Source organism: Mustela nigripes, chromosome 1 (assembly GCF_022355385.1).
Source record: "Mustela nigripes isolate SB6536 chromosome 1, MUSNIG.SB6536, whole genome shotgun sequence".
Lineage (NCBI taxonomy): Eukaryota > Metazoa > Chordata > Mammalia > Carnivora > Mustelidae > Mustela > Mustela nigripes.
In genome coordinates this window covers 150,969,189-150,982,232 of record NC_081557.1, presented here as the reverse complement: position 1 = coordinate 150,982,232, position 13,044 = coordinate 150,969,189, and the positions used below count along the sequence as shown (strand labels likewise).

Sequence of the window (13,044 nt, the reverse complement as noted above, 5' to 3'; positions counted from 1 at the left end):
TGTCTACTTTAGATATGTCACAGGAGTATAATCATATGGTATTTGTCTTTGTGTGACTGGCTTATTTGCTGAGCATAACGTCCAAAGGGTCACCCATGTTGTAGCATGTGATAGGATTTCCTTCTTTTTAGAGGCCGCATAATATTCTGTTGGGTGTGTATGCCACATTTTCTTCATCCATCAATGAACATTTCAGTTGCCTCTTCTGGGGTATTAAGAATAATGCTGCAATGACTGTGGGTAGGCAACTATCTCTTCAAGATCTTGCTTTGAATTCTTTTGGATATACAACCAGAAATTAGATTGTTGGATTACATAGGAATCACAATGGATGTCCATACTGTTTTCCATAATGGTCACACCATTTTACATAACTAAAATCAGTGCATAGAAGTTCTGTTGTCTCTGCATCCTTGATAACACTTGCTATTTTTTGTTCTTTTGTTGGTAGCCATCCTAGTGGGTGTGACATAGATTATCTCCACAACCCCAGCAATTAAAATGTTCAAATTAATGATTTTACTTCATATTAGACTCTGGTACTAGACAGTCCTGGGGTTTGTTTGCTTTTTAGTGATCTGCATAGTGCCCATCATGTAACAAGTATACTTGTCAAATTTATGGATGAATGAATAGACAAATGGGAAGGAGGGGGGAAAGGATGCATTAATAAGATTTAATATAAACTACATAAATTATAATATACATAAGGGAATTTGGTCTTTTTTTTTTTTTTTAAAGATTTTATTTTTAAGTAATCTCTACACTCCATGTGGAGCTTGTATTTAGAGCTGTGAGATCAAGAGTCACATGCTCCACGGACTGAGCCAGCCAGGTGCCCCAGGTATTTTTTTGACAAGTTCAGTTGAGGCTACTGCTAAGGTTGGAGAAGTCCAGTATTGTTCTTACAAAAATGACCCTTGATATTCAAGAAGCACAAAGATAGTAACAACCATATTTTCTGACATTTAGATAGCAAGTTGGTGGAAATGAATACTTAAAAATGAAGATTCCTTTGGTTTATCAGGGATATAGTACAAATCCCTGGGGCATATCAATATTCTTGAAGACAAATCAAAACAAGAATTTGATTCAGGTTCCAATCCCATCAAACTGATTTCAAAAGAACTGCCCAATTAAGTACATCATGTGCTATGCAAGCAGGAAGTGAACAATTACCAAGTAAAACAGAAAAGCCAGAGGATCAAAAGCTTAGTGTGACCTGTATAAACCTGTGTAGTTTTAAAGAGGCATGTTATCTTGAAAAGTAAAATTTTAAGGCAAATAAATGAAAGTGCCTATTTATAGAGCTGGTACTGAAGTAAATTTTTTTCCAAACATATATAGTTTCCAAACAAGTTCCATTGAATAAAGAGAACATTTTTATGCATCAAGGTCTTATTAAGTACTCATTATTATTCACAATACTGTGCTAGGCATTGAATATTATTTTTAAAAATAACAGTAAGCATGTATTGAATGCTAGTTAATGACATATCCTTAACTCATAGAAGTCATGAAATGCATGACTGGTGGTCTGTATTACCATTCTGTTTTTCAGTACACCCCTTCCCTATTAAAATCAGAATAGTAGAATGGTGATTTTTAATTTTAATTTCCATTCTAACAATATCAAATTAGTTTCCATGAATTTATTGGCCATTAGTCGTCAAATAGATATATGTTCTTTTGCACCCCACTCCCACCAAAAAAAGAATACTAGAATATAGGACTATTCCTCTGACCTTTGCTTATATTTATATTGCAAACAGGAATGGATCAAGAAAATTGCCTTTGATTTTCTTTACACTTAGAATTACACTGAAGCATGAGTAAACTAGGAGTTCCAATTAGATGCACTAAGAAATCAACTCTACTGCCTGTGTTTTTGCACAATTATCTGTTTTGTGTGTGTTGAGTTTGAGGAGTTCTTTATAGATCTTGGATATCAGCCCTTTGTCTGTAGTGTCATTTGTGAATAAACTGAGGGTTTTGGAGGGGAGAGGGGTGGGGGGTTGGGTGAGCCTGGTGGTCTGTATTAAGGAGGGCACATATTGCATGGAGCACTGAGTATGGTGCATAAACAATAAATCTTGGAACACTGAAAAAAAATAAAATTAAATTAAAAAAATAAACTAAAATTTTAAAAAAAGAATATTTGAGTGGCTACTGAGCATATGAAAAGATACACTGATCATCAAGGAAATGCACTTACATTTATTTATATATAATATACAGTAAAAATTCATTGCATATATATTTGCATTTCCTTGATGATTAACATGGCAGTATTTCAACCAATTGTTGAAAAGGATGCAAAGCAAATTGAATTCTGACACATTCCTAATGTAAATTTAAATTTGTAAAAATAAATAAGAAATAAATTTGTGCAACCGCTTGAAAAAACAAACAAAAAAGAAATCAACTGTATTTTAACATAGTAATGGCAACAATCCCACACCCATCCATCCCCACTCCTAAGTACTTAGCCTAGTAATAGATAAGTGTCAAATCACTTTCCCAAACATGTGCTCTAACAGTACCGAAACACAGGACAGTTTACTAGTTAGTTTGGGTATCTTGACATCATGGGGCAAAATGGGAAAGCCTTCAGCAAATGAAAAGCACTTGTACACCTGAAATTTCTAGTAAGCACTTTTTTCTTTTATTGTGGATTTTCAATACTTTAAAGAATTCATGAACACCTGTGCAAAACTTTTCATAATTAGGAAAAAACCCTAGTGAAATTCAATAGAAATTTTTAAAAGTAAGACAGGCATGGCTTTATTGCAGTTTTTCTTCATTTTTCTGAGGTCACCAGATCCACTTGAGAGACTGATAAAGTCTCTCAAGTGGACACTGTTCTTCAAAAGTGCTCAGACATGCAAAACTCAATATGCTATTTCATTGGTTTGTAAATATCTTGAACCTCAATTAAGATTTAGAGATCCTGGGGCCCCTGGGTGGCTCAGTCAGTCAAATGTCTGCCTTTGGCTCAGGTCATGATCTCAGGGTCCTGGAATTGTGCCTTGTGATGGGCTCTCTGCACGGCGGGATGTCTCTTTGATGATTCTCTCCCTTTGCCCCTCCTCTGGCTCGTGCTCTCTCAAATAAATAACTCCTTCAAGTAAAATGCACATACTTTTTCATTTAATAATTTTACTGTTAGAAAATATTAGGTTAATTTTTACACTGAATGTGGAATAATGTATGGGAAATGATATTCATACCCAATTCTGAATTCTCCAAGTTCCATATTTAAATTACCACAGTGAGTTGCACGCTATCTATTTTTTTCACAGCCTGATTAGATCTGATGTCAATGGTATTGCCATCCTCAGACTGCATATATCTCTCATAAATTTTCCTTAATTGTTCCATCAAATGAACTCTCAAACTGCCAGCTCCACTTCCACTGTATCCCCTTCATCCATGCCTTTACATTCCCAAGGCATGACTTGATTTTTAGTTCTTCCCCCCAGATTATTAAAACACCTCAGTTAGATTTCTATACAGTTCAGTTCCTACACATTCTCTTATTTGTGTGTGCAGTACAGATTCTATATATTGCACAGATTCCTATATAATACAATTCCTATACAATCTTTCATCTTACCTAGTTATCCACTTTTGTCAAACATACCCTCTAAAATCACAAATCACACTATGTCAGTGTCCTAAAAATTTGACTCAGAAGAAAGTCTCAGGGTCTGACATTCAAAGTTTTCTCTATTCTGATCAAATAGCTTCCTTCTTTTTATCCACAGCCTTCCTAGCCTAACTGATCTAACTAAATATTTCCCTTTTACAGTGGGCAATTTCTTACCTCTTATCATTGCATGTAGTAATAACCTTGAGTGTAATGCTCATTTCTACCTATTTTTACTTTTCTAAATTCTAATCACTCTTCATAGTCCAATACAAATGCTACCTTTTCTGTAATTATCATTCTAAGCTAAAAATTGCTGTTCTCCAGCATCTTAATATACTCTACCCCTGTATACAGCATTTATTTCAATCCATATATTACAGATTGTTTTATACACATTAATCAGGATCAATTTTCTTCTTCTTCTTCTTTTTTTTAAGTAGGCTCTACAATCAGTGCAGAGCCCAGTACAGAGCCTGAACTCATGACCTGGATATTGAGCGAAGATTAAGAGTCGGATGCTTAACTGACTGAGCCACCCAGGTATGCTGATCAGGATCAATTTATAGTTATTTTTGCATTTTTCTCACAAGCACAGTTCTTTATACACAGCAGGCATTTAATAAATATCTTTAAACATGAATTAATTACAGCTCACATTTTAAAAATGTTTTCTTCAATCCATAAATTTTTATAAAACTACTTTGGATTCTTACACAAAATAATGTGAACTTCTTGAATACATAATCATTTAAAATTCAATGGCTGTTTTTTCAGAGGGTTAAGGTAGGGTAGCTCAGTGCCTTTTACATTTCCTACTCCACTAAAAAAACAAAAAACAAAAACAAAAACAAAAAAATCAAGCAAGAATATTTAAGAATTACCTTTTCAACATCTGAAAGAGAAGTCAGTGACTGATTCTGAAGAACCTCTGGTGCGGTGAATGCACGAAGGTCCTGATCGGAAATATTTTCATCTGTAAACGACACACTACCGGATGGCAGCAACAGCAGAGACCACGGAGAAATGATGAAACCAAGGGCAGCAGGATCAGCTATGCTTACTGGTTTGTAATCATACAGAATAAAAAGGAAAAAAACAAAAACAACAAACCCTGCTTAGAATTTTAATTGCAGTATAGATCATTTAAATGACTATCCCAACTTATATTTATGTTAACATGTTAGCATACACCAAAGCAACATGCTACAAAGAGAATGGGTTTCATGATTGCTAGCATTATTAACAACATCACCTTGATTTGGCTTAACCTTTTAAAACTTAGATGGTAAAATTTGGAGAGCAGAAATAGAAAATTTTCACTGTCAGTCATAAGAATTAAATTTGGTTCAAAAACTTGACCACAGTGATACAGATGAGCATAAGGATCAAGTGGTTCCTTAAACTTTGGGAAGGGGGAATCATGGATTCTTTTGAGGATTTGGTGAAAAATATGGTCTCTCTTTTTTTGAGGATATAGAAAACTATAAAACTGCATACAAAAGAGATTCAAGGATCTCCTTACAGACCACTTATGGACCCTATGTTAAGATTTCCTCATTTAGACTATCGTGTTCTGAAACACAGAAAATAATTCCTTTGATAATTTATCAGATTTGAACTTAGTAAGGTTTCAACTCTAGAGAATGTCTTTCGTTTGGCACCAAATAGGTATTTGTCTGAATTCAGATTTGTCTTGTTTGCATTTGTTCATTATTTTACCAGAATTTCAGATAGCTTCTGTACTACCAAATGTGATCATTGGGGTCTCTAACATTTTTTTGTTTTAATGTTTGCATGTATGGGTGCCTAACAGCACATGTTTAAGAGAGTATCAAAAACAAAACAAAACAACAACTCTCTCTCTCTCCTTCAATTTCAGCAGGCCTGCTTGCAAAAGTAAAAGTATACATTAGACTCAACAAAATAGACTTATTAGAGGTAATTTATTTTGTCCTCCCATTGCAAAAGGAAACTAATCTATGTTTTAAGGTAACTGCTACATGACCTGGATTATGGACTCAAGAAACTGCTAGAGGGGAGTCACAAAAGGTCTGTGACTGCTGGTGCCACTATTTCTCAGCCCAACAAGCTGTACTGATACCTCTCTATGTCTAAGAAACTGACCAAAGTCTAAGGCACAATTTGTTAAACATACTACAGTATCTATGCTTTCCTGAAAACAACTCTTATTAGAATGGAATTATTGATCCTTTCTGACTTTTTAACCAGAATTTGACTTACGTTAATAAAAAATAAACTATTAAAATTCATTGCTTTTCTGAAGATTAAAAAGACAATTATATGTTCTCCTGTTTTTTTATGAATCTGAAACACGTCTTTAGTAATTGTGTCAAGGAAGAAAAACAAGTTTGAATGTATCCTTTCATCAGTGAGCACATCTCCTGTTACATTGAAGCTGAGTCACAGACTAGTGGTCCTTATAGTCCCACCCGATCACACATCAGGCAGCTTAAAAACATGGCCCGCAATTCTTATGGTAAAATATGTTTTAATGAGTCATCACAGCTAGTAAAGGCTAAGTATATTGTCTCTCATAGCCATTTTACACATTTTCTGTTAGAAGCTTCTTCTTGGGTATTTCATGCATAAATATTACACAGTCTGATGAAAGAGAACTCAAACAGGGCAGAATAATATTTTCCTTGACTAACAATCCTATTCGAAATATCGTTATTTCCCATGTCACAGATATTATAAAACTGTCTACAATCAATTCCTTTCAAATTAGCAATAAAACGGAGCAAACATTAGGAGACCAATAAGGAAGGCCACCTACTAACTAATATCTGGTATGAGATGATGACGGTCTGGAACCACATAGTGGTAGTAGGAGTGGTGGCAACCTGTTGGGACCCGAATGGATTCTAGAGGTAGCGACAACAGAATTCCTGAAAAACTGGATGTGAAGCAAGAGAATGAGAAGAATCAGGACGACTCCAAGATTTTGGTCTCAGTAATGGGAAGGATGGAGTGTCTTCAACTGAGTTAGAGCACAGGTTGCTGAAGTAGGGGTTGGGAGGTGTTGGTAGGAATCAGAACTTTACTTTGGGACCTACTATGTTTAAGGTAACTATTAGATATTCAAATTGGGGTATCAGTAGGCAGGTGGGTTGCAATTTGGGCAGAAGGTCTGAACTGGAGATACATTTGGGGGGTCAATGGCCTAATAGACGGTATTCAAAGTCTTGTGCCTGGATGAGCTCAGCAAAAAATGAGTTCAGATTAGAAAAGAAATCAAGGGCAAGGACCATACCCTTAATGTAAAGACATACTCCAACATTAAGACTAATGGCTCCTTGTCAGTTTTTTCCCGCAGGTTGTTCTTCTCTTGGGCATCTGTGCACGCATGGTGCTATAATCTCCCTCTCACACTTCTTTCTCTCATCACTGCCAATCTCCACCCCCACTATTTTAAATGATTCTTTTTATTAGCCTTTCTATGCCGTTCCCCAGTATCTAATCCTAAATCTAAGAGAGGAGGCTAGGGTTTTAACACTCATTTCTGATTCCTGTCAGTCTTATTTGGGGATAGTATTATGATTTTTTTGTATACTTGTTACCACTTGAATTTATAAATAATAGGAAATCACCGCTAATGGAAAGGCATAAATACTACTCAGACATCTAAAGCCTATGTCCTGTCTTGCCATATTGGGTGCTAGTGTCCACTTAGACCAGAAAAGAGCTTGCTATACTTCTCTTCCTCATTCGAGGCCACAGACTAACCCTACCCCATCCTTGACAGGGTAGCACAGAACAGAAACTGTGAAGGTGAAGGTAATCCATAATTGCTTAGCACTACAATATTAAGAGATTTATTTACCAGCACAACCAAGGTCAGCAAAACTATTGGTCCTCTGGCAAGACCTTTTATCTTTCAAATTGTACTTTATACAACAGGTTTGTGTTTGTTTGTTTTTACCAATATCTAAGGTATACCATTATTATAAACAGTATTCATATTTAAACACAACCTTCCCAACATGACAAGTCATTTGCTTAGAGAGCCTACAGTACCACTGGGGAGATAAAGTGTATTTATGAATAAATACAAGATAGAAAGCATAAGGTATCTAAGAGAGAAAAAAAAAACACAAAAGGGAGTTTAGAGGACAGCATAATTACTTCAACTACAATGAAGAAAGAATTAATTTCTTTTTTTTATATGTGGCCCTTTAATGCGAGTAAGATTTGACCATGGTTCATGGTTAAGAGGGAGATTTCAAGAAAAGAAACAGCCAAAGCAAAGACATGTGGTCAGGAAATTATTAAGTTTGTACAAGGAACAGCAAGATCTTTGGGCAGAGAAATGGTAGAGAGCAGTGAGAAACAAAATCACCAAGGTGGGTCATATTTTCACTTATTAGAAAACACACACACATAAAGAAATGACAGATATTTTCATTGTTTTCAAATGTGATTTTTAAAGGTCTGGTAATAGAGCTAAAGCAGCTGCAACAACAAACTACACTGCTGTCAAATACCCAAAACACACACGTACAACATTTAGTATTAGATTCTTTAGAGAACAGTCAAACCACAAAATATATTTTTCAATAGTTGTAAAGGGTTATGCAAACCTACAAGTGAGGAAATTTAGAGTAGTGGTTCAAATCAGTATAATTCACTGTCCTTGTCTAACCACAAGGAAAGAATTTAAAGCAAATACATGCAAAATCCTTCACAGAATGCTAACAAAAGAATACTTAAAAATGGAATTCCAGAAGCTTGTAATTTGATGTCCTGTGTTTTACTTGTGTGATGATTATCCTCAAGAATGTTATTATTATGAAACAGTAAATCAGATGTGAACTGATTCCAGTAGTCAAATGATTCTATTTATAGACTTTTACCAACATTCCACAGAAAAAGTTGCTTAAACAAGTGGCGAGAGGCAAAGTTAGAAATAAGCAAAAGTCTGATATGCAAAGAAATATCTTACTCAGAGCTTCTTTCCAATGTTCCCTTAAAATAAGTCCCATAGCCATGCTTTCATTAAAATTAATTTTTTAAAAAAGATTCAGTTTATTTATTTGGGAGAGAGTACAGACCTGTGGGTGAGTACAAGTGAGGGGAAGGGTAGAAGGGGAGGTACAGAGAGAAGGAAAGAGAGAATCTCAAGCAGACTCCAAGCTGTTCATGGACCCTGACATGGGGCCCCATCTCACAACCCTGAGATCATGACCTGAGGCAAAATCAGGAGTCAGATGCTTAACCGACAGCCACCAGGTGCCCACCATACTGTTTTTCCCCCAAAAGAGTTTACTTTTTATTGTCTCCTTCATTTTATTTTTTGGCCTTCCAATTAGGGTATAAAGATTAGGGCAATGACCATGACTGGTAACAAACACAATAAGAGAACTAAACAGGAATCATCTAAAGATTTAGAACAATGACATCATTTTGGCCTGATATATTCCCTTTGCCTATTTAAGTATATATACAGAAATTGCAGTCCTCCTATTCCATATGTTCTATTAAAGTGCTTGTCAAAAATTTATGCAGTGGCCACTGTTCCAAACTCCAAAAAATTTGATGAAGTCACTCTTAATACACAATTCTCAAAAATTCAGTTTGTGTGTATATACAAACATATATAGTGTTAAATAAATCATCTGGTATAACAATGCATAAAAAAATCGGTTCAGAATGTTTGAACTTTTACTTGATTAGTAAAACTTTGTGATAAATTATTTAAGATTCACTGGGAATTATAGGCTATGCTACAGATCGATTCCCAATTCAAAATTTGTTGATTCCTCATAAATTGTTACTACTGGTTTAAAACTTCAGTTTCTCTGACATGGATCAGAATAAAATAGCAATCCTATTTTGAAAAAAAAAAGTGTAAATAATTGGAATTGAGACATCTATTTCTCACTCTTAAATAAATAAATCTTTAAAAATTAAAGAGAGAGAGAGAGAGAGAGAGAGAGAGGAAGTATAGTATAATGATTAGGACTTCAGACGGATGCCAGCATCCCTGGGTTAATATCCTAGGTTTGACTTTTATAGCTTATACTGTGATCTTAAATAAGTTACCTAGCCTCTCTTTGCCTCGACTTCCTCATCTGAATAGGTAAGGTTGTTGTGAGGATTCATGGAAAAAGCCCTTGGAACTGTTCCTGGCACACAGTAAGTACAATAAAAAAGTAGGGGCTATTACGCTTTCTTTGGCAGCGCACAGACAACAGTGGTTGCTATTACTATTTAATGTCTTTTCTTTGAAAATACCACATGTAGACAGTACATCTAAGAAAACTCACTGTATTTAAGTTCATCCTCAATCTCCTACTTAGCTCCCCCCCACATGGAATGGAACATAAGGAGCATACGATATATAACAGGTACTGTAAATTTCAGAAGAATAGATCAAATTAGATTTTTAGGAACTTTTTGACATCTAGTATCTAAAAGTCATATTAGAAATATGGATAATTTAAAGTATTAAGTATCCTAAAATATTATTTTTTTCTTTAATTCCTTGGGGGAATGTACCTTCTATAAGTGTTCTATTTATTATATTGTATTCCTAGTTAGCAATGTTACCAAATTTATAAAAACTAGTTTATAATTTTATAATAATCCAGTTTGTACTTACTAACTATTCATGTGAAATTGGTGTTTTACTGTACCTAGTGATTGTGTTTAGGTATGACATAAATTATTAGATGAAGATGTTTATCTGGGATGTACACATATCAACTATGTTATCAACATACAGTTTTAAAAATTTTTATTTGTAATAGAAGTGATAGCATGCTGATAAAATGAAATTATGCAGACATGCCCTCCAAATTGATATATTTTATGAGCTTTTCTTGACTACAATAGGAAAAAAAAGGCATTTTTTTTCTTCATGATGACATTTATTCACACTAATATACACATTCTTTTTCTTTTTTACTTTTAAACACTAAACACATGCAAGCCACCTATCCAAACCACAGCCACTGGAATCTTGTTATGGCATCTGATCAATTAGGCTTCTAGTAGTTTTGTTTTGTTTATGTACTTGCAAGATTCTTGAGGTAATTCCAAACCGTGCATCTTGTTAACAGAATACCAAAGAGATCTGAACTTTAAAAAGAGGTGTATAGGCAATCTATATTAGTAAAACTGAATTGGTTATGATTATTAAAAGCAACAGGGCTTATACGGCTAGATAATATGAATACAGAAGGAACCATGTCCCTATGAATTTGCTCTCTACTTCAGCAAACTTTCTTGGCCACCCAATCCAAAAAGCATGAAAGAAACAGCAGCAGTTCCTTTCACATCTTCTTTCATTCGTATCATATTCTGAGGAAGTTGTGTACTTTATTCTCTTCATATATTAAGTTCCTCGCCTTTCTTTGCACTCATCAATAAAAACTGCACACCTAAAAATCGTACACCAAAATACTGAACAAAATGCTTTTGTAATTCTGCTTTCATACATTTCTTCTCGAATGGAAGTGTTTTAAGGATATTAACTATGAAATCTTTAAAAAAAGATTTTATTTATTTATTTGTCAGAGAAAGAGATCAAGAGAGTGAGCACAAGCAGGGAGAACAGCAAGCAGAGGCAGAAGCAGGCACCCTGCTGAGCAAGGAGCCCAATGTGGGACGTGCTTCCAGCACCATGGTATCAGGACATGAGCTGAAGGCAGACGCTTAACTGACTGAGCCACCCAGGCGTCCCTGAATTTCTTTCTTTCTTTCTTTTTTTAATATTTTATTTCTTTATTTGACAGAGAGAGAGAGATCACAAGTAGGCAGAGAGGCAGGCAGAGAGAGAGGAGGAAGCAGGCTCCCTGCCGAGCAGAGAGCCCGATGTGGGGCGCGATCCCAGGACCCCCCAATCATGACCTCAGCCAAAGGCAGAGGCTTAATCCACTGAGTCACCCAGGTGCCCATCCCTGAATTTCTTAAAGATCAGGTACAAAGCAATTACAATGACGTAATTGCAGTATTTGAAAAAAATGAATTTGTTTACAATTCCAACTCTACCACAGGTTCACAGTCTTAAAGGTGTCCTTCTGCCTTGCTCTGCTATGACAATAATTTGTCAATTTACATTTTGCCAGTCAAAAAAAAAGGTTATTTTTGAGCTTCATTATGAAGGAAAACAAAGTTTTCTTTCAATACCAGGTAGTTTAAATTATTCACTGAGAGATTATATTTTATTCTATTCTTGAATCTTTATTATTATCCATTATTCCAAGTATGAGTCAAAAGAAGTGTCAACTTAGTTAATCAGAATATTGAAACAAACTTTAAATTTACAAAGGATCTGCCTTAGATTGAGGTAACACAAGCCTCCTGTCTCCTAGTGTCCTAAGTCTCAGAATTTTGGTGTGAATTTTGGAGACAGGGCACAGGATTCTGCACAGTATTTTCGAAAAGTTTCCTGGAGATTCAGATATCTATATCAGTTGAGCTGACACATATATAAGAACTATTACCCTTCAGAGGGTCAATAAAATGGTATCACAGCTCAATTAAGTTGCTTCTTGACCTTGTACTTGTTTCATTTCTATGTCAATTAATGGACTGTAAGAACATCAGGAGATGGAGAGTATGTACGAGTTTATATTCTCCCTTAATGTTTAATTATTTTTTCAGTTTATAAAGCCACAAAAGAAGCATTTTTCAAGAGATATGGCAAACGAGAGTGTTTTATTCAAATTATAATAAAGTCATTTTGTATTAGAAAAGCAGAATGCCTGTTAGAAATAATTTTAGACTAGAAGTAAGACCTACATAGTTCTTCTCTATTTATAAGGAAGGAGCTGGATAAATGGCACCAAACTGAAGATCCCACTGTGCATTTAGAAATAAGTTGCTTTACTCACCTAATCAAATGATCTTCATTTGTTTTTTTTCTTTCTTATCCCCAAAGTAAAGAAAACTACAAATGAACTTCCTATGCATTTTGCTTTTTAAAAAAATTTTTTTTATTAATATATAATGTATTATTTGCCCCAGGGGTACAGGTCTGTGAATCATCAGCTTACATATTTCATAGCACTCAGCATAGCACATACCCTCCCCAATAGCCATAACCCTACCACCCTATCCCATCCTCTCCCACCCCCCAGCAACCTTCAGTTTGTTTTGTGAGTTAATTAAGAGTCTCTTATGGTTTGTCTCCCTCCTGATTCCATTTTGTTTCGTTTTTTCCTTGAATTTTGCTTCTTTGCCCCTTTCTATAAATCCAGGGAATATCTATGTTGTATCTTTTCAGGCCTTGCAGCGAGCACCTCTGATCTCCTACCTTGTCTGATATATGCATGTATCCTTACATATACAACTTGTATTTAGAAATACAAGTTGATATATGTCTGATATATGCATGTATCCTTACATATACAACTTGTATTTAGAAA

General features: G+C 35.1%; 1 protein-coding gene across 6 annotated transcripts in view; it reads right to left on the bottom strand.

Moving 5' to 3' along the window:
• Nucleotides 1–13,044, bottom strand: part of PTPN13 (protein tyrosine phosphatase non-receptor type 13) — a 204,549-nt gene that overhangs the window by 126,331 nt on the left and 65,174 nt on the right. For all 6 annotated transcript variants that reach the window (XM_059375355.1, XM_059375373.1, XM_059375364.1 and 3 more), the window contains exon 3: nt 4,534–4,712. In XM_059375355.1, the coding sequence (XP_059231338.1) occupies nt 4,534–4,712 (179 nt within the window). The remainder of the gene's footprint in view (nt 1–4,533; nt 4,713–13,044) is intronic.